Source organism: Branchiostoma lanceolatum, chromosome 13 (genome assembly GCF_035083965.1).
Source record: "Branchiostoma lanceolatum isolate klBraLanc5 chromosome 13, klBraLanc5.hap2, whole genome shotgun sequence".
NCBI lineage: Eukaryota > Metazoa > Chordata > Leptocardii > Amphioxiformes > Branchiostomatidae > Branchiostoma > Branchiostoma lanceolatum.
In genome coordinates this window covers 4,063,186-4,081,795 of record NC_089734.1, presented here as the reverse complement: position 1 = coordinate 4,081,795, position 18,610 = coordinate 4,063,186, and the positions used below count along the sequence as shown (strand labels likewise).

At 44.0% G+C, this 18,610-nt stretch overlaps 1 protein-coding gene across 7 annotated transcripts in view; it reads right to left on the bottom strand.

Annotated features, from left to right (window-relative positions):
* Window positions 1-18,610, bottom strand: part of LOC136447616 (protein AF-10-like) — a 35,526-nt gene that overhangs the window by 3,896 nt on the left and 13,020 nt on the right. For 2 of the 7 annotated variants that reach the window (XM_066446646.1, XM_066446639.1), the window contains 12 exons: window positions 18,008-18,107; window positions 17,166-17,207; window positions 15,443-16,554; window positions 14,756-14,880; window positions 6,834-6,911; window positions 6,100-6,204; window positions 4,543-4,684; window positions 3,906-3,997; window positions 3,135-3,319; window positions 1,977-2,602; window positions 1,406-1,511; window positions 430-564 (listed from right to left, as the gene is read on the bottom strand). In XM_066446646.1, coding sequence (XP_066302743.1) covers window positions 430-564; window positions 1,406-1,511; window positions 1,977-2,602; window positions 3,135-3,319; window positions 3,906-3,997; window positions 4,543-4,684; window positions 6,100-6,204; window positions 6,834-6,911; window positions 14,756-14,880; window positions 15,443-16,554; window positions 17,166-17,207; window positions 18,008-18,107 — 2,848 coding nt within the window. Of the gene's footprint in view, window positions 1-429; window positions 565-1,405; window positions 1,512-1,976; window positions 2,603-3,134; window positions 3,320-3,905; window positions 3,998-4,542; window positions 4,685-6,099; window positions 6,205-6,833; window positions 6,912-14,078; window positions 14,131-14,755; window positions 14,881-15,442; window positions 16,555-17,165; window positions 17,208-18,007; window positions 18,108-18,610 lie in introns of all 7 variants that reach the window. The other 5 variants (XM_066446640.1, XM_066446641.1, XM_066446645.1 and 2 more) reach the window with 5 other exon arrangements.

Here is an 18,610-nt window from a genome sequence, read left to right as displayed (position 1 = left end):
TAGAAAGCTAAAGGGTATCACAATAAAATACTGTAATTCACTTAATCTTCACGGAAGCAAAATTTCATGGTTTAAGGAACATGGACATTTTTACTGAACTTTAACTTCACGATGGCGGCAAGTGATTTACAGAACGGATGTGTGAAGGAATCATAAATAATAACAGGGTTTTTCACGGCGATGATAAGTTCAAGGTACAGAGGTGACTGTGAAAACCATGAACGTATTGTTACTGTGAAAGAAACAAGAATTACAGTAAACTAAACTTTAGTCTAATGCTCACCTTTGCTGTACTGTCCTGCGGTCCATGGACATCAATTGTACCCCTTTGTTCAGTTTATTAACATACTTGTACTTTTAAATGTATATCTGTATACTATAATGATGTTTTCAGGATAGTAATACAACATTTTTTTCCATAGACCGCACCTTTGCTGTACTGTCCTGCGGTCCATGGCCGTCCATCTGCCCTATCCCCGCGGGTCCGTGTCCGTCGCTCGGCCCCATCCCCTGCTGCAACATCCCGGCAACCATCTGTCTGTGCATCAGCTGGTACACCAGCTCCTGCCGTGCATTATGGGAAAGAGAAATGAATTGTGGGACATAAAAATGCATTGTGGGTTTTTACGGCAAAGCTTTCTCATCTTAACTGTAATGTAACAATCTTCATAATACAATCTTGGATTACCATCTTGAAGTTAACAATTTTGTCTCAAAAGAGATCTTTGATATACGAGACGAATTATATATAGTTTTTTTCTCCAAAAAAAAAAGAAGACTGATACTTTTTAAAACTTGAATCTAGTTTCTCACCTGTCTTGCCTTCTATCCAGGAAGCAGAACAAGGAATAAAACTCAGGATCAATCATCATGTTCTTACATAACAGCAATGGTACATCAGAGACAGTGGGAAATGATAAGACTTCTGTTTCCTACAGTGCACATTGTAAACTGCATAATCACAAAAAAGTGATTTGCTCAAATTTTGCACTTTCCATGCGAACTTCTCAAATATAATTCATCCTCTCTGGGCTTAATGATAATAAAAAATCCAAATGATACGAAAATGAGTATTAAAAAAATTAAGTTTTACTCTAGAAAAGCAACATTTTTCCATGGAAAAAGCACTCTCTATCCCCCCCCCCCACCCCCATCCCACCCCCACTCCTAGTCTTTTAACCAGGGCTGTCTCCAGCTATAGCTTTTTTCCCCATCCCCACTTATTGTTTGGGAGCCCATGTTGTTAATTCGTGTTCTTTACTCTAGAAAAGCAGCATTTTTTCCATAGCCATAGCCCTCCCTCTCATCCCCATCTCACCCCTAGTCTTCTGCCCAGCAGACCCCCCCCCCCCAAATAACCCCCCAACACCAACCACCCCCCTTCTCCACTCATCCCCTGCCTTACCGGACTAAGCTGCTGCTGCTGCTGTAGTAGCTGGCTCATCTGTTGTTGTTGGTAGAACAGGGCTTGTCTCTGCTGCTCAGTTAACATCTGCAGTGTCCCCATCTCCCTACATACAGCCAACACACAATGTCAGGATGTGTCATGGGCAAGCAAACTATGACTAGAACTATGTTATTGTATGAATTTACTTCCAATACATGCACAAGTACAAAATCATCAGAATGCAATTTAAAGAAGCTACATTGTAGGGAAACAGTAGTGACAGTGGCACATGCTTCTTATTACAATGAAATAAATGATTTCAAACAGTAGTGCATTACGAATGGTACATTGTGTATATGCAACACCTCTTTGGTGACCAATACATAGAGTTGATAGCCAAATATGTTTAATCAAAGACAAATAATACTCTAACAATTCCAAACTACCTTAAAAGCTTCTTAATCTTATCTTAAGAAAGGAAGAATGATACAGCTTACCAAACCTAAACAATACACAAATTTGGCACCACCATGATAAAAATCCTTTTCTTCACAATCATTTTCTGAACTTCTTAGAAGAGTTTTCTCACCTTCCTGCCATCATGACTGGCATCATGTCTCCTTGGTGTCCATGACCCTTCATGACCGGGTGGTGACCTGGGTTGTCCTGTGAACTCTGACCTTTGGCCTGGTTGACATGACCGTGACCTTTGGCTATCTCACTGATGACAGAGGGGTGTGGGTTGTGCTCCTGGGCCGGCAGCTGACCCAGACTCGAGCTGAGGCCGGTTTTTTTGTGGTTTGGGTTGGTTTCAGCGCTGTTGTCTGAGACGTGGTTTGACATTGAAGGTTCGTGTGCCGCCAAGTTCGGGGAGATGTTCTTGGAGGTCAAGTTGGGCATGTGGTTGGGGGTGGACCTGTTGGCTCTGGACTGCTGGGGCGTGTTAGATCTCTGGGAGGAGCCGGGGCTTTTGGACTTCCTCCCCGTGGAGAGCTGCTGGTTTAAGTCCTGCATAGAGAGGCTGAGTTCGGCGTGGGCGCCGCTGCTCCGCTGGGGGCTGGGGCCGGGATTCGACGCCGGGGAGCGCCCCTGCACCGGGGAGGGGTGGGGCTCCCCTACCCCACCCCCTGGGAGCTGGTTCGTCAGCGGCGTGCTGGGTAACGATCCGGGACTGTTGTTGCGGTGCGGGTTCCCGTTCTGCTGTAACGCGATGCCCTGCAGCGGGGGACATTTGCATGACATTTGAGTGACAAAAATTTCAGGATGGCTAGAACACTGACCGGGATGTCTAACCTTAATAAACGTTCCCACAATTGATACCAATCTACTTCACCTGTATCCGTTTTTTGCATGTATTTCTTTATACTCCTGTTTCTTGACATTATTTCTCATTTTGCATATGTACATTGTTAACGGTGCTTTGTATATATAGTATTATTTTATTTCATGTTGGACAGAAGCTAGAGAAAGGATCCGTCCTGTTTCTTCTGTCCTGTTATTACTGTAATTCCTGTTTCTGTCACTGTAACTTTATGTTCACTGTTTTCATGGTCACCTCTGTACCGTGAAGTTATCATCGCCGTTAAAAACCTGTTGTTATTATTTATGATTCCTTCACACATCCGTTCTGTAAATCACTTGCCGCCACCGTGAAGTTAAAGTTCAGTGAAAATGTAAATTTTCTTGACACCGTGAAACTTTGCTACCGTGAAGATAAAGTGAATTACAGTAATGTTAATAACCGTACCTGCAGCGGGTTGTTTCCGGGGGAGCCCTGTGGGGTGGCCTGCGCGTTGAGCGGGACGGAGAGGCGTGCGGTGACGGCCAGGAGGTGGTCTCGGCGCGCCAGCAGGGTGTGGACGTGGTCCTCAAGCCGCTGGTTCTCCTGGCGCAGCTGGTGCAGGCAGGACAGCAGGGTGGCAACTTGCCGAACAGGTGGGGGGAGAACAGGACAGCAAAATTAAATAACTACATGTCTGTTATTGGCTACCAGAAAATTACAATACTACAGTAAAACCTATATAAGTGACAAACTGTACATAAGGACCACCTGGCAATTGATACATAGTCAAACCTGTACAAGTGACCAGTTTTTGTAGTCCCTTAGAACAGTTTTCCCCATTGACACAAGCATTTAAGAATATTGGCTATAGTGACCACCTGTCCACATAGTCCAGATTTTATCAGTCCCCTGAGTGGTCTTTTTGACTGTACAAGTTTGACTGTACATGTCTACTACTCTGGACTACTGTAAATTCATTTATTTTTGTTGAGACTCAATCTTACGGCAGGGGGGTAAAGGATGTTTTCGCCAAATTTACGATTCTCCAGTAAAACATATTTGCAATCATTATGTCATGATTTTGCAGTAGAGAGGTCACTGCTAATAAAATCACTGCAACATTTCAAGATTTACAGTATATTTCACATTACCTTCAAATCATGACATGTGCTCTGGAGGTAAAATTACAAGGAGCATTTTCAAAAAGAAATCCAGACCAGTGAAAATGGTACTTACTGTCAAAGTGCGCCGCCTGTTCCATAAGAAACTGGGACCCTTCGTTCCACTGGCGCTCCAGCAGTTGCTCAATACTGGTGGGAAAAGGTTGCCTAGAAGGTATGTAAGACATGTTGCAGAAATTAAGGTGGTGAAAGGGGCTTTTAGTATATCATTCATACTAGTATACACATACACTCCATACTTTGTTACTTTGTTTTCCACAGCCAATAAAATGCGTTTGGGAGTAACACACCAGTTTTGTACAGTAGGTACTGCCTATGTGAGACCGGATTGTAAAGTTTGATCCACTCACACTAGGATGGGTCCCTCTTTTTGATAAGTGTGGTGGGTTTTAGAACCGCTTACTAGATTCAACCAAGCCAACAACCCAAACCCAAGACCACCTTGCCACCAGATAAATGCACCGTCTTTCGAAAGGGGCATAAAATAGCGGTCCTGTGTTCGAAGAGGTGCCTAGAACATGTTACAGGGGAACAGCTAGTAACCCCTCCCTGTAAAAATATACCATGCTACAGAAACAGCAAGGAAACTTGCTGGCCTACCTGCCACTAAGCACTACAAGTTGAACAACAGCACTACAAGCTAATGTTGATGAAGGGTTTTCTCCCTACATGCCATGTCTGTCCAAACTTACATGGAATGGTTGGGTCCATCCGAAAACCTAGGAGACAACGGGCCTCGCGACGAGCCGCCAGAGGGGTGTCTGGGTCCGTTGAGCGCTGTAACACCGGGAGTGGACAGGGTCGGGGGGTCGACTGCAGATGCCCCATCCAAATCTGCAATAAGAACACTCTTAGATCAGGACTAGGCTATAGGGCATGTATACAGAATGTAAGAGTTTAAGGTCATATTTGCATTATTTTAAGGTTAACATTGCATATATAGGTTCATGTAGACCAGATACACAGTGGGAAAATTTTCTGGACGTACGACAATGAAATACGACAACTTTGTACGTCGCCTTTTTTCCTGGGTGTAAATCGGCCCCCGGCGTCGTAAGACAGGCATTTTTATGGTCGTACGGACGGGCCATAAAAATCCCAGACATACGTCGCACTGGGCCGATTCACAACCAGGAAAAAATGTGACGTATGTTGAAGACTTAAATTTTTCCCGCTTTTGAATTTGTATCTAGTCTGCAGAGGATGTCATCTATAAAATGTTAGAATTTCCTTGCTGTGGCCTTATCGTAATTATCTCCATGAAAAATGGAGATATTGTTTTTGGCGTGTCTGTGTGTGTGTGTGTTTGTGTTGTGTTTCCGGACTCTTGTAGTCAGCATAACTCAAGAACCTCTCGATGGATTACAATGATATTTGGTATGTGGGCGGGTGTTGTGAAGCCGAAGGTCAGGGTCAATTTTGGGCCCCCTGGTATGTGACCTTGGTACTGCAGCAGAACTTCAATTTTTGTATCTTTTGACCTGGACGTGCTGTGGTCTTGATTTTTGGGTGGCAGATAGCTTGAGACGTAATGAAAAAGTAGTGTAGGTTTTGGCCCCCTAGCAGCTTGCTCTGGAACTGCAGGGGCGTCATCGTGAAAACCTTCTAAGGAGAATAACTGAACAAAGGAACGACGGATATCCGTGATATTTAGTATGCAGGTAGCTTAGACAGAGATTTACATAATGAAGTGCAAATTATCCTAATTGGGACTTAATTTGCATAGCTAATGAGGAAAATCTATATTTGCAGTGTTTTCCATTATAAGACTCAAATACATGTAACATATGTAGTTTATGGAAAGTTGAGCATCAACAGGTACCAATTATGCAAATAAATTCCTCATTTGCATAATTAATGCAAAAACACAGGAATTCATCAAATTGGAAAATTGTAGGACTGTCAATATTGCAACATGTGTAAGTAAGATAAAGGTGTTTATGATTAAGCATATATTATGTAGATGTGTATGTCATTTGCATAAATAGAATTGTTCATGGAGATATGAGGTCGCGGAACTCTTGTTTACTTTATCTTCACACTAGCAAAATTTCCCAATGTAAGGAAAATTGACATTTTCACTAAACTTTAACTTCATGGTGGCAGCAAGTGATTTACAGAATGGATGACTGTGAAGGAATCATAAATAATAACAACAGATTTTTAATGGCGATGATAAGTTCACAGTACAGGGGTGACTGAAAACAATGAACATAAAGTTACAGTGAAAGAAACAAGAATTACAGTACCTCTTCTTCTGAGCAGGTCGCTGGAGAAGGTGGCATGGTTCATGTTGAGCTGGTAGGGGTGGGCAGGGCGCGTGTCCCTCGCTTGCATCTGACTCAGCAAACCGCCTGGTCGGAGAAAAAACAAAAGACACATCAAACAACATTTCTTTTAAGAGTAAATAATTGGGATAAAAGAATTTCACCCTGTACCGATGGATCAGTCCAGCTAATGATGTAAAGGTCTAAAGTATAATATTTGGTTAGTTCTGTTCCCTTGATCCTTCATAACCCACTGCTTGCAATGGTGGAAGAGCTCTAATTTCCTTCGTTCCTGAGTTATTGTGTAGTAAGGAACAAATGTCATTATAATATTTTCATACAGGAAAAATTAGCCTGGTATACATCCCATAAGTTAGATCCTAGTTACATGTCGTGTCAGACTAGTTGGCTGAGAAGCGATCAGAGTAGCGAACCAGAATTAGAATAGGATGGATTCCAGGCTAATCAATAATAGCTGTCTTTTAAGTTACACAAAATCATGCAATTTTACAAAGAATCTCATGATCATACAACCAGCACCGCATTTCAAACTTTCTAGATTAGAATGCTCCTCTGAATCTGGATCAGCTTTACTCCAAGAAAATGCAAGTAAATTATACACAGGATAGATTTCACTGCAGAAGAGAACAGGAGCTAGTATCACCAGTAGAAACTTATGATTAGAATCAGTTTTTAAGTTATGATATCTAACGAACCATCATCTGTTTGGCGCTGATGAGGGATGCCTATGATTTGGTCGTCGGTCTGACTCTGTAACTCCCGGGGTCCTGCAGCTGTAAGCAAAGTTGGTAGGCAGTGTGCCAATGGAATGGCCGTAAGGTATGGGTCATAAAAGTTAAAACACCTAAGATCATGTCAAATTCATTTGTCATGACTACATAAACGTGTAGTTTACACCTATCACATTGTTTTGACTTTTTTTGGTGCAGACTACTCATAATTGAAATATGATATTTCTAACTCCTAGTCCTAGAATACAGAAATCATATGTAATTCAACTCTTCATTATCAAAAAAATTAACAACTGGGTCCTGCAGCTGTAAGCAAAGTTGGTAGGCAGCGTGCCAATGGAATGGCCGTAAGGTATGGGTCATAAAAGTTAAAACACCTAAGATCATGTCAAAGTCATTTGTAAAGTTCCTGCGAAACTACATAAACGTGTAGTTTACACCTATCACATTGTTTTGACTTTTTTTGGTGCAGACTGCTCATAATTGAAACATGATATTTCTATATTACAGAAATTATATGCAATTCAACTCTTCATTATCAAGAAAAATTAACAACTGGGTCCTGGAACAATAAGCAATGTTGGTAGGCAGCATGCCAATGGAATGGCCGAAAGGTATGGGTCATAAAAGTTACAACACCTAAGATCATGTCAAAGTCATTAAAATTATCTAAAAAAAGTTAACAATTGGGTCCTGCAACTGTAAGCAAAGTGGGCAGGCAGTGTGCCAATGGAATGGCCGTAAGGTATGGGTCATAAAAGTTAAAACATCTAAGATCATGTCAAAGTCATCTTTCAAGTCCCTGGCAGACTGCTTAAATGTGTAGTTTACACCTATCACATTGTTTTGACTTTTTTTGGTGCAGACTGCTCATAATTGAAACATGATATTTCTATATTACAGAAATTATATGCAATTCAACTCTTCATTATCAAGAAAAATTAACAACTGGGTCCTGGAACAATAAGCAAAGTTGGCAGGCAGCATGCCAATGGAATGGCCGAAAGGTATGGGTCATAAAAGATCATGTCAGGATTGATTTTTAAAGATTGTTAATAACATTGTATTTAAACTAGTGATGTGTCAATTGGCATTACCTAATATACTATATTTCTGTCCCTATCTGTTGACTCTCCAATATTTTGTTCAAGGACACAAAACTCTCTCAACTTCTGGCGCATTTCCCATTGAAATGTGTTTTTTCGGGTGGGTATGACATAAATAAAATACAACATGTTGTATTCCGCATCACCCTCAGTCCCAGCCCTCCCGCAAGTCGGGCGATACAACTCCCGGTTGGGCCGGCACCTCGAGCAATACGGAATACATCCTGTTGTATTCTATATATACAAAACAATGTGATCACCAACACGAAAAGCAAGCTGAGTTGATTGCATCCAGAAATGAGTCTCACACACACACGCAGCATGGAGAAAGAATTCCTTTGATACCCCTTCCCTGTCCTACATGTATGCCATGTATTCACTCTCACAGACTGAGAGCTTGGATAACAGAGATGCCTTTGGGAAGTGGTTATTGATTAACATCCAGACGTTTCCCTGAAGTGTTGAATATTAAAGCTTAGTTGAAATCAAAGGTAAACTGGAAAGGCAACTATTGTAAGCAAATAAAATTTTCTAAAAGCTGTGTTTTATTTCTTACTCAAACACATTCATATAGATGGTGACCAGCCCTTCCAGCTCTGTCCTGCCACTTGCTACATTATGTAATCAAACACCACAGGGTGTCTGCTACTTTACCAGTAACCATGGTGACAACCATCTGGTCCAGGTCATTGACCTTACTTATTTGGAACATGAGAAGAGAAACAACATAGCAAAAACAAAATGTTCCCCTTTCGTGAAGGTAAACATACTAATGACTCATGATTCCAAATGCTCTGCTAAGGCTAAGAAATAACATGCTGCTGTGATTCAATTCGCAACACCAGCTTTGTAGTCCTGTGGTTTAGAAGCATTTTCTTTGGCTGGATTCTTTTTATCGCCCTCTCGAATTAATTTTGGGGTCTCCAGAGGATGACATCCATAAAATTAAGACAGTGTGGCCTAATATACTAATGTATTTTGTACCTTGTACAAGTGTTAGGCAATAAAGTTATATATATAAGTAACAGAAGGTATACATAGTAATGATACAAAACATGTGTTACATGAAAACATGAGACTACATGGGCCAATCCCATTAAAAAATTATTGGGAGTGCGGCTTAGGCTTCGACAATCAGAAACATCAAAGGTCCAAAATGTATATTCAGAAATAAAATGTATGATGTATGAAGACAGTCATGATCCGTCTGGCTTCATAAGGCCTGGTGCATTTTGCAGTGACAGAACAGTCCACACGATGGCGCGAAACAAGGCACTCCTGTACTTCTTACTCGTGGTTTCAAATCATCTGCTTTCCGTGTCCGTGTCCGCAGCAGAATTGCGGTGCCCTGACAGCTGTCGTTCCTCTCGAGTTCAATGGCGCCCAACAAGGGCAATCACCTGCCGCTGTCCACATGACGAGTGGGAGGGCTCACCCTGCAGCTGGGTTGGACACGGAGGAACGTACAACTTCCCAGCATGTCTCCACGCCATACCGACCGACTTCGACAAAGCCACGCGTTCGATCTTCATCAAGTATCTCCGTTCTTCTACGATTCCGGAGCGGGCTTTCCCCAATAGCCCGGGTCTTCTCATCCTGTACATCCAAAAGTCGAATGTATCCACGGTGCAGGCAGGGGCATTTCGAGGGCTCCCATTGGTGGAAGTCCTTTACCTTGATGACAACCGTATCTCCAGTCTTGGTATGTTTGTCTTGACAAAATGTGCTTTTAGGGCTCCTGATATTATAGCCCAATGGCCTGCAATTTGGTATGGGTGAGGCTGGGCACGTACACATGGGTGTTTCTTTCTACAGTCTCAAATGACCTTATTTTTGTACAATTATTATATATTCCTAATAATTTAGGTGTCGATTTTGCAATTTTCCTGTAGTTACTTTTACTCTTGGGGGTACTTTTATTGTATTTTAAACATATGCCCGATAGGTACTTATTCCGAGTTACTTTTGTGCGTAATATGAGAGAAGTATACGGTGCATGTACATGTACATTGTACTGGTGTAGTCGTAACTGTTGTTACAGGAGAAAAAGCAAAAATTCTACGTAGATAAAATAAATGTGTGTTGAAAAGGGTCCTTCAAAAATAGCCATGTTACATGTAAATGGGGTATCAAAACGTTTAGTTTGTGGCTTTCTATTTGCCATCTTCTTTTGAAACAAAAATGTTTGTAATAATAATCCTAAAAAGTAATATAATCATTGTCAATGCTAATTTAAAACATCGCAAACGCCTGACCACCTTGAGCCTCTTACAGTGTAATCAAATCCCTCTAAAACTTTGAAATTTAACAAATCTATTTGCTTTGTTTATCCTCAGAACCTGACACCTTCCTTGGACTTGAGAAGTTAAGATTCTTGGACCTTCGAAAGAACGCCATTTCCGTCATATCCCCGCATGCGTTCCGTGGCCACCCTTGCCTTGCCAAGCTGCTGTTGACCCAGAACCGCCTGCGTTCCGTGCCCGTTGATGCACTCCTGCCGCCTGCAGCACTGGAGCTTGCAAGCCTGGCAACAAACCACATCACCACAATCAACAGCCAGGTCCTGCGTCTGAGTCAGAACCAGAACTTACATCTCACTATAACGGGCAACGAGCTGATCTGTGACGGGAATCTAACGTGGTTCATCTGCAACCTGCCGTACCTTGACCAGATTACTGCTTCGACCATTCTGAAGTGTGCATCACCGGCTGACCTGCGCGGAATTCTCCTCACCACCATGAGGAAGGATGTCTGCCAGACAACAGCTCCCCCTACCATCAACACGAGTCTGTACAACAACGCCACTCCCACAGAGACGCTATACACTAACAACATGCCAGGCTCTGGGTACACGACAGGGATCCACGTTGTCACTCTTCTCCACGGCCCAATCATCACTGAGGACGATCCCCATGTCAACGCCATCATCACTGCTGCTGTTGTGCCCCTCCTCCTTGTGTTGGCATCGGTGGTTGTTGCCTACTTGTACAACCGCCGTCGTGGCACTGCTGAAACAGATGGAAGCGATAAGATTGATCCGTACGCTGTTGCCTACTCAAACTCGGCCGGACCGCGAACAATGGACAGAGTCACAGCCACAGGCAGACAACAAACTTCTGCTCGGGACCAGACAGCAGAGGACAATGATGACATTGAGCCGTACGCTGTGTCATACATGGATGTGTCAGGGAAAGGGAAAAACGGAAAGCTTGCGCCGTACGCTACGACTTCCTTTGCTCACATCCGGGCTTCAGATCTAGAGGACAATGATGACATTGAGCCGTACGCTGTATCATACATGGATGTGTCAGGGAAAGGGAAAAACGGAAAGCTTGCGCCGTACGCTACGACTTCCTTTGCTCACATCCGGGCTTCAGATCTAGAGGACAATGATGACATCGAGCCGTACGCTGTGTCATACATGGATGTGTCAGGGAAAGGGAAAAACGGAAAGCTTGCGCCGTACGCTACGACTTCCTTTGCTCACATCCGGGCTTCAGATCTAGAGGACAATGATGACATTGAGCCGTACGCTGTGTCATACATGGATGTGTCAGGGAAAGGGAAAAATGGCAAGCTTGCGCCGTATGCAATGACTACCATCAATGAAGACCAAGGGCCACAGCTTCAGCCATACTCTGTGACCTATGAACACCCAGGACCGCAGCTTCAGCCATATGCAGTGACCCACGATGAAGACCAAGGGCCACAGCTTCAGCCATACTCTGTGACCTATGAACATCCAGGACCGCAGCTTCAGCCATATGCAGTGACCCACGATGAAGACCCAGGGCCACAGCTTCAGCCATATGCAGTGACCCACGATGAAGACCCAGGGCCACAGCTTCAGCCATACTCTGTGACCTATGAACATCCAGGACCGCAGCTTCAGCCATATGCAGTGACCCACGATGAAGACCCAGGGCCACAGCTTCAGCCATACTCTGTGACCTATGAAGACCCAGGGCCACAGCTTCAGCCATATGCAATGACCCATGATGAAGACCAAGGGCCACAGCTTCAGCCATATGCAGTGACCCACAATGCAGACGAGGGTCAGTCACTGTCAACACAGGCCACCATCAAACCAAACCATGAGAGAGGCCATGGTTATACATCGCTGACAAATACCACTAACCAACGGGCAACAAACATTACCCAATCAGAGGGTCAGTCTCTGTCAACACGGGCCACCATCCAACCAAACCATGAGAGAGGCCATGGTTATACATCACTGACAAATACCACTAACCAACGGGCAACAAGCGTCAAACAACGGGTCACCCAATCAGAGGGCCAGTCTCTGTCAACACCGGCCACCATCCAACCAAACCATGAGAGAGGCCATGGTTATACATCACTGACAAATACCACTAACCAACGGGCAACAAGCGTCAAACGACGGGTCACCCAATCAGACGGCCAATCACTGTCAACACAGGCCAACATCAAACCAAACTATGACTATGAGAGAGACCATCCTTCAAAGAGAGACAGCTGGGGTCCTTATGGAGTGGACGAGAGAAAGGAGATTTCAAGTGTAAGTGGGATGCTGTACAGGAGTGGTTCACAGCACACTGGTGCAGACAAGCTGTACAACACAGCTCATGGACAGCCTGAGAGTTAGGACAGCACATCTCACATGCTGTCCAACACAGCTCATGGACAGCCTGAGAGTTAGGACAGCAAATCAAGCTGTATAACACAGCTCAAGGACAGCCTGAGAGTTAGGACAGCAAATCAAGCTGTATAACACAGCTCATGGACAGCCTGAGAGTTCGACAGCACATCTAGCTGTACAACACAGCTCATGGACAGCCTGAGAGTTAGGACAGCACATCTCACATGCTGTCCAACACAGCTCATGGACAGCCTGAGAGTTAGGACAGTACATCTTGCTGTACAACACAGCTCATGGACAGCCTGAGAGTTAGGACAGTACATCTTGCTGTAAAACACAGCTCATGGACAGCCTGAGAGTTAGGACAGTACATCTTGCTGTAAAACACAGCTCATGGACAGCCTGAGAGTTAGGACAGCACATCTTGCTGTAAAACACAGCTCATGGACAGCCTGAGAGTTAGGACAGCACACCTCAAATGCCGTATTGGTTCAGTAGGAATGTTAACATTATAGCAAAAGTGGAAGTACTTTTTTGGTTCTTTCAGAAATAGGCAACCTATCCTAAGACCTAATTCTACTGTAACAGTTAGACAATCACAGCTCTGATGGTTGTTGAAATTTATCTATATAACAATATGGAGTTTATAAACTGTAGACATCTCTTGTAAATTGTATCCTGGGAGTCAAGGTGTATAATATGTATAATAATGCAAATGTGATGTTTTTTGTGTGTGGTGAAGCTGAATTGAATAAAATGTGCTCTTTTGATCTTATTCTGTGTTATTCTATCATTCTGTGATCAGAACTTTCGGGCCCTAATATCGCTTGGTCTTCCTTTAACCCATTCATGTGGAGCAACCCCTCACCAACCATAATGAGTTTCCCCTCAGTCTCTTTGCTGGTTAGTTTGAAATCTGTGTTGGCAGTAATCATTCATTCTAAAGCAAAGTTGAACAGCAATTTCCAACACAAATTTTCCAAATAGACCGGCAGCCGCAGGGTGCCCAACGGGGCCACGTAGGGGTCATGTCCGAAAATGAATAAAAGAACAGCTCTTCAACTACCTTGAGTCCTTTTTAGTAGTTTTACAAATTGGGACCTTAGCATAAGGAGGGTACCCTAGCATGGGTCATGTGGCATAACGGCAGAGCGTTCGGCTCAGAACCAAGTAGTGGTCCCGGGTTCGAATCCTGTCATGTCACCAATCTGGTGGCCTTGGGAAAGGCACTTTACACAACTTACCCACTCCACCCAGGTGTGAATGGGTACCTGACTCCGTTCGAGGAAGTCTTATTGAGGTCACTTGGTGGCGCCGAAAGTAGCCGCCCAGACCCTTGCGACAGTTCCACAAAATGCATGTGTGGAGCAAATATGTATCTGTTGCCTATGTGTATTATGTGATTGTAAACCCTGCAGCAATTCAGCACTAGAAAGGCTGCCATTGCACTGGTAATTGACCAATGAAAATAAAAGGTCCTACCTGACGGGATGCGAGGGGAGGTGTTGGATGAGGTAGACTGCATCGGCGACACCTGCCGGGCTATTTTTGGGCCCGACTGGGACCCCGAATCATTTTAACTCAGACTTGTTTTTTTGTTGTGTTTTTTTAAAGCTTTTATTGGTCAGAAATTACCCGCAATGGCAGCCTTTCTAGCGCTGAATTGATGCAGGGTATTACAGGTTTCACACACTACACAACATATATGTAATATCTTATCCACACTTGTATTTTGTGGAACTGTCGCAAGGGTCTGGGCGGCTGCCATTTGGCGCCACCAGGTGACCTCAATACGACCTTCCCCAACTGAAGTCAGGTACCCATTTACAGCTGGGTGGAGTGAGGAAAGTCGTGTAAAGTGCCTTTCCCAAGGGCACAAGATCGGTGACATGACAGGATTCGAACTCAGGACCTCTTGGTTCTGAGACGAAACTCTGCCGTTGCGCCACAGGACCCCACAACTTACAGGCAAATGTAAGCATAAGGAGTGTACCCGGCAGTGTCTTACCTGACGGGATGCGAGGGGAGGTGTTGGATGAGGTAGACTGCATCGGCGACACAAGCAGGGCTATTTTTGGGCCCGGCTGAGACCCCAAATCATTCTAACTCAGACTTACGGGCAAATGTAAGCATAAGGAGTGTGCCCGGCAGCGTCTTACCTGACGGGATGCGAGGGGAGGTGTTGGATGAGGTAGACTGCGTGGGCGACACCTGCGACATCGGCCCGTTCTGCTGACCCAGCGCGCTGGCGTACATCGTGGTCACGTTGTCCCGGTTCGAGTACCTGCCACGGAGTGATGATAGAGATACATATAGTTTAAGTAAAAGGTAAAGCAGTCATCCTAAATTGAGGTTAAGCATGATGTTTTTTCAAGTAGCTAGTGGTAGTGCAATGCGGCTTTGCCACAGCTCGCGTTTTTGGCATGTATTTGATCTTTAAATACATTATAATTAGTCCAACATTTTTCTATTGCTGTAGATACGTCATCATATCAGTGTTCTCGCCAGGCCTTTTCAGCATAGGGGCCCCCGATGCTGTGATCTGGACCCCGATGCTGTGTTTCAATGAGCATAGGGGTGTTTCTTTCTGGGAAGAACCGTCTTATAAAAAGTTCATATTTGGCTTTAGAATGAGGATGTGACTGAGGAAAAAATTTATCCCTCAAAATGTAGGAAATAGTGTCTTATTTCAAAATTTCAAAATTTTGTGCGGTAAGATGCCAGACTACCAACCGTTATCATGTCATTGGCACTCTGCGAGTGACTTGCACCGTGCAAAGTTGGCCTTCTGTACCTGACCCCTATGCTGTGAAAAAATCCTGGTGAGAAAGAACACTGCCACATACCCGCTCTGGATGCCCGTGGGGCTCTGCAGCGCCCTCTGTGCGTTCTCCACTGCCTGCTGTTGCATGGTCACCAGCTCCTTCACCGTTTTCGTCTTCGGGGGCCTCCCCGGACCGTCGTGCTTCTTCTTGCTGATTCTGTGCTTCTTCTTCTCGGGCTTGTCGCCCGACTTGGCCGCCCGCGGTCGTTTGACGGCTTGCGACGGCTGCGAGATGGTTGAAGCGGAGTTTTCTTGCGCTAGCGCCGTGACCGTTGTTGTCGTGGTGGTTGCCGTGGCTACTGCAGTGGTGGAACTGGAAGTAGAGTTCAAGTTCAAGGTCAGGTTTCCGGCGGTCGTGCCGTACTTGGATTTGATAAAGTCCTGGAAGCTGCTCTCGTACGCTTGGTGCGGGGAAACCGCCGAGGTCGATTTGGACGCCGTCGTCGTTGACATGGCTGACGTGGTCGTCACGGAGACCGTGGTTGATGCCACGGATACGGGCGTGGCAACTCTCTGATTGGCAGATTCGGATGGACACGACGCGCTTGAGTGGTTCGATGTTAAAGATGGCGGCCGGGGCTGTGGTGTCGGAGGCTTGGAGTTATTATCGTCTGACGTTCGTGACTGTTTGTCGGAATCCTGACTCGTGTCCATGGGGGTGAAACCGTGAAACTCTGAAGCCGATGTGATCGAACTCTCCGAATTTTTGTCCTGATTGTGGTTCTGGTTTGAAGCTGCGTTTTTCGCACTGTTCGGTTTCCTACCAGGTTTTTTCTTTAGTACCACCGGGGGGCCCTCGTAGTTCGGCTGGATGGGAGTGAGCTGGGGCGGCCCGGGGCTCTCAATAAAGTTCGCACTCGTGAACTTCTGTGTGGTTTCTTCCAAGCTCCTTAGAGAGCTGCTAAACATACTGTTCATCGCGGCAGGACTCGAACTAGGAGGGGTGTCCGGGGCCGATGTCGTAACCGTTTCTGCGACCTTCAACTTCTTGGGTTTAACCGTTTTCTCACGGTCCGCCTTTTTATGTCTCTGCTGGGGTTTTGACGGTGCCGGGGTGGGGCGATCCGGGGACGTGTAAGAGTCTGTCAGCTGGTATCGAAACGCCGGGATGGGTTTGATGTTGGAATCCTTCTTCTGTTAATCAGACAAGATGAACGTGGTTAATACTGTATATCAATCAATCAATCAATCAATCAATCAATCAATGTCCTTTATTTAGACTAGAATGCCCTGTTGGCCTTGACCGTTCTTCCCAGGGGTCCAGTTTGGAAGGGGGGTGTCACGGGAACACAGATGATAAATAAATTATTACAAAAATAACTTAACAAATACCTAATGTAATAATAACAAATTGTCCTGTCATCATAGCAATTGACATCTACAATACTGGTAAAAATAGCATCAAAATTTGGCCTTGATAACTTTTCTTTATTTTCCAGCACAAATTGCAAACAAAAATGTTCAGATGTAAATTACACAATATTCCTGAGTTACTAGTTCACAAGAAAACTAGGTCCCTGCAAAAATAAATGAACTTTGCAGGACACTAATGATCTCAATGCAATGATAGTGTATCTTGAATTTGAACATTGAATTTTAATCTTTCAATTTCCGTGAACGTTTGCCAAAAAATGATTAGCTTCAATCATAGATACTTCAACACCATCATCCAACATAAGTTCTGAGTGACTTTGGTCTAGTTTTGACCCCCATGAAATGAGATTATTGGAGTCAGGAATACTTACTGGTTGTTGTGGATCAACTGGACCTTGTAGAAAACCAAGTTCCTGCATGGGACAACAGAGGGCCACATTTAAACCACGGCCCAAATCTCTACACACCACACTTTGGAGCCCCAATTTGCAACAAGAGAAAACAGGCCCGCCCCTGGGGTGTTGCCAAAAAGACTGTGCCAAGCAGGTATAAGGAAAAAGAAGATAGAGAGCCAAGTACCAATCTTAACAGTCTGTTCAGTCGTGTGTTTTTTTTAGAGGAGGGTCCTCTTGAGAAGTTGCCAAATGAGAAACTGTGGTTGTCCCAGCATTACTTTGGTTGTCCACATGTTTATTGAACATTGTGTGTAGTATTGAAACATAGAACACAAAAACTTAAACTATATTTTGTTTATTCCTAGGACTACTGTGTATGCTTTTGCTTTTTACAGTATTGCCAACAAATTTAAGCAACAAAAAATGCCTACAAGGATAATGATCAAAACCTGTAACAGATAACCTTGATACTACACGATTTTCTGGGTGGCAAGAAAAAAAAGTATTTCTTACAAAACACACTCAACACAACACGCACAACACAACACGCATGTAACACATATTCATATACACATACAATACAATACAACACACACAAACACAACATACAAACACGAACAGACACACAACACACAAACAAACACACACATTCATACACACAGCAAACTCACCTAAACACACACAACTGTATAAAGTAAAGAAAAGATGGATTAAGTAAAGAGAAGATCATAGGATTAGGAGGACTCCTACAATCTACATATAAACTACACATATTCCAGAGTCACAGCCTACATGTCAATGTTCCTCCCTGTACTTACATTTTTGACCAGTTTGGAGTAGTGGTGGGAGCAGTAGCCACAATACTTCACGTTCTGGTAGTTTCCCTGTTCCTCACAGAGAAGTCCTCCCATCTGGGCACTGCAGAAAACACAACATCATCAAATTTAACAATGGTAAATCAAGCAGTATTAGTCTGTATAACGCAAACTCCAGCTGTCCGGGGGGTTTCTTTACAGGGCGGCGAGCGGTCACAGGAGGCTTGATTGAATTCAGGCTAAAGAAGTATATATAGGTACACAACGTAAAATTGGAACAGTAGTTAAAGTCCGTGAATAGTTTCATTAGGTTGGTAGGGCGGTCTTTGTATAGAATCAAGGGTTTTATTCGACACGTCGACTTGACTAAAACACTTGGTTGTGTATAAAAGAACTTTCTTATCCAATACCAATCTGTAAAGACTACAGAATCACATAGATATGTAGGATAGCTGTATTCTTGAATGTCGTGAAGGTTTTTCTTATCCAGAATACTTTCAATTTTGATGAAAAAAATACAATGATCATCTTCAAAATGGGGAAGAAGTCACTTAAAATTGTACTTCATAATCAATACACACATATTGTGTCATCAACATACAAATC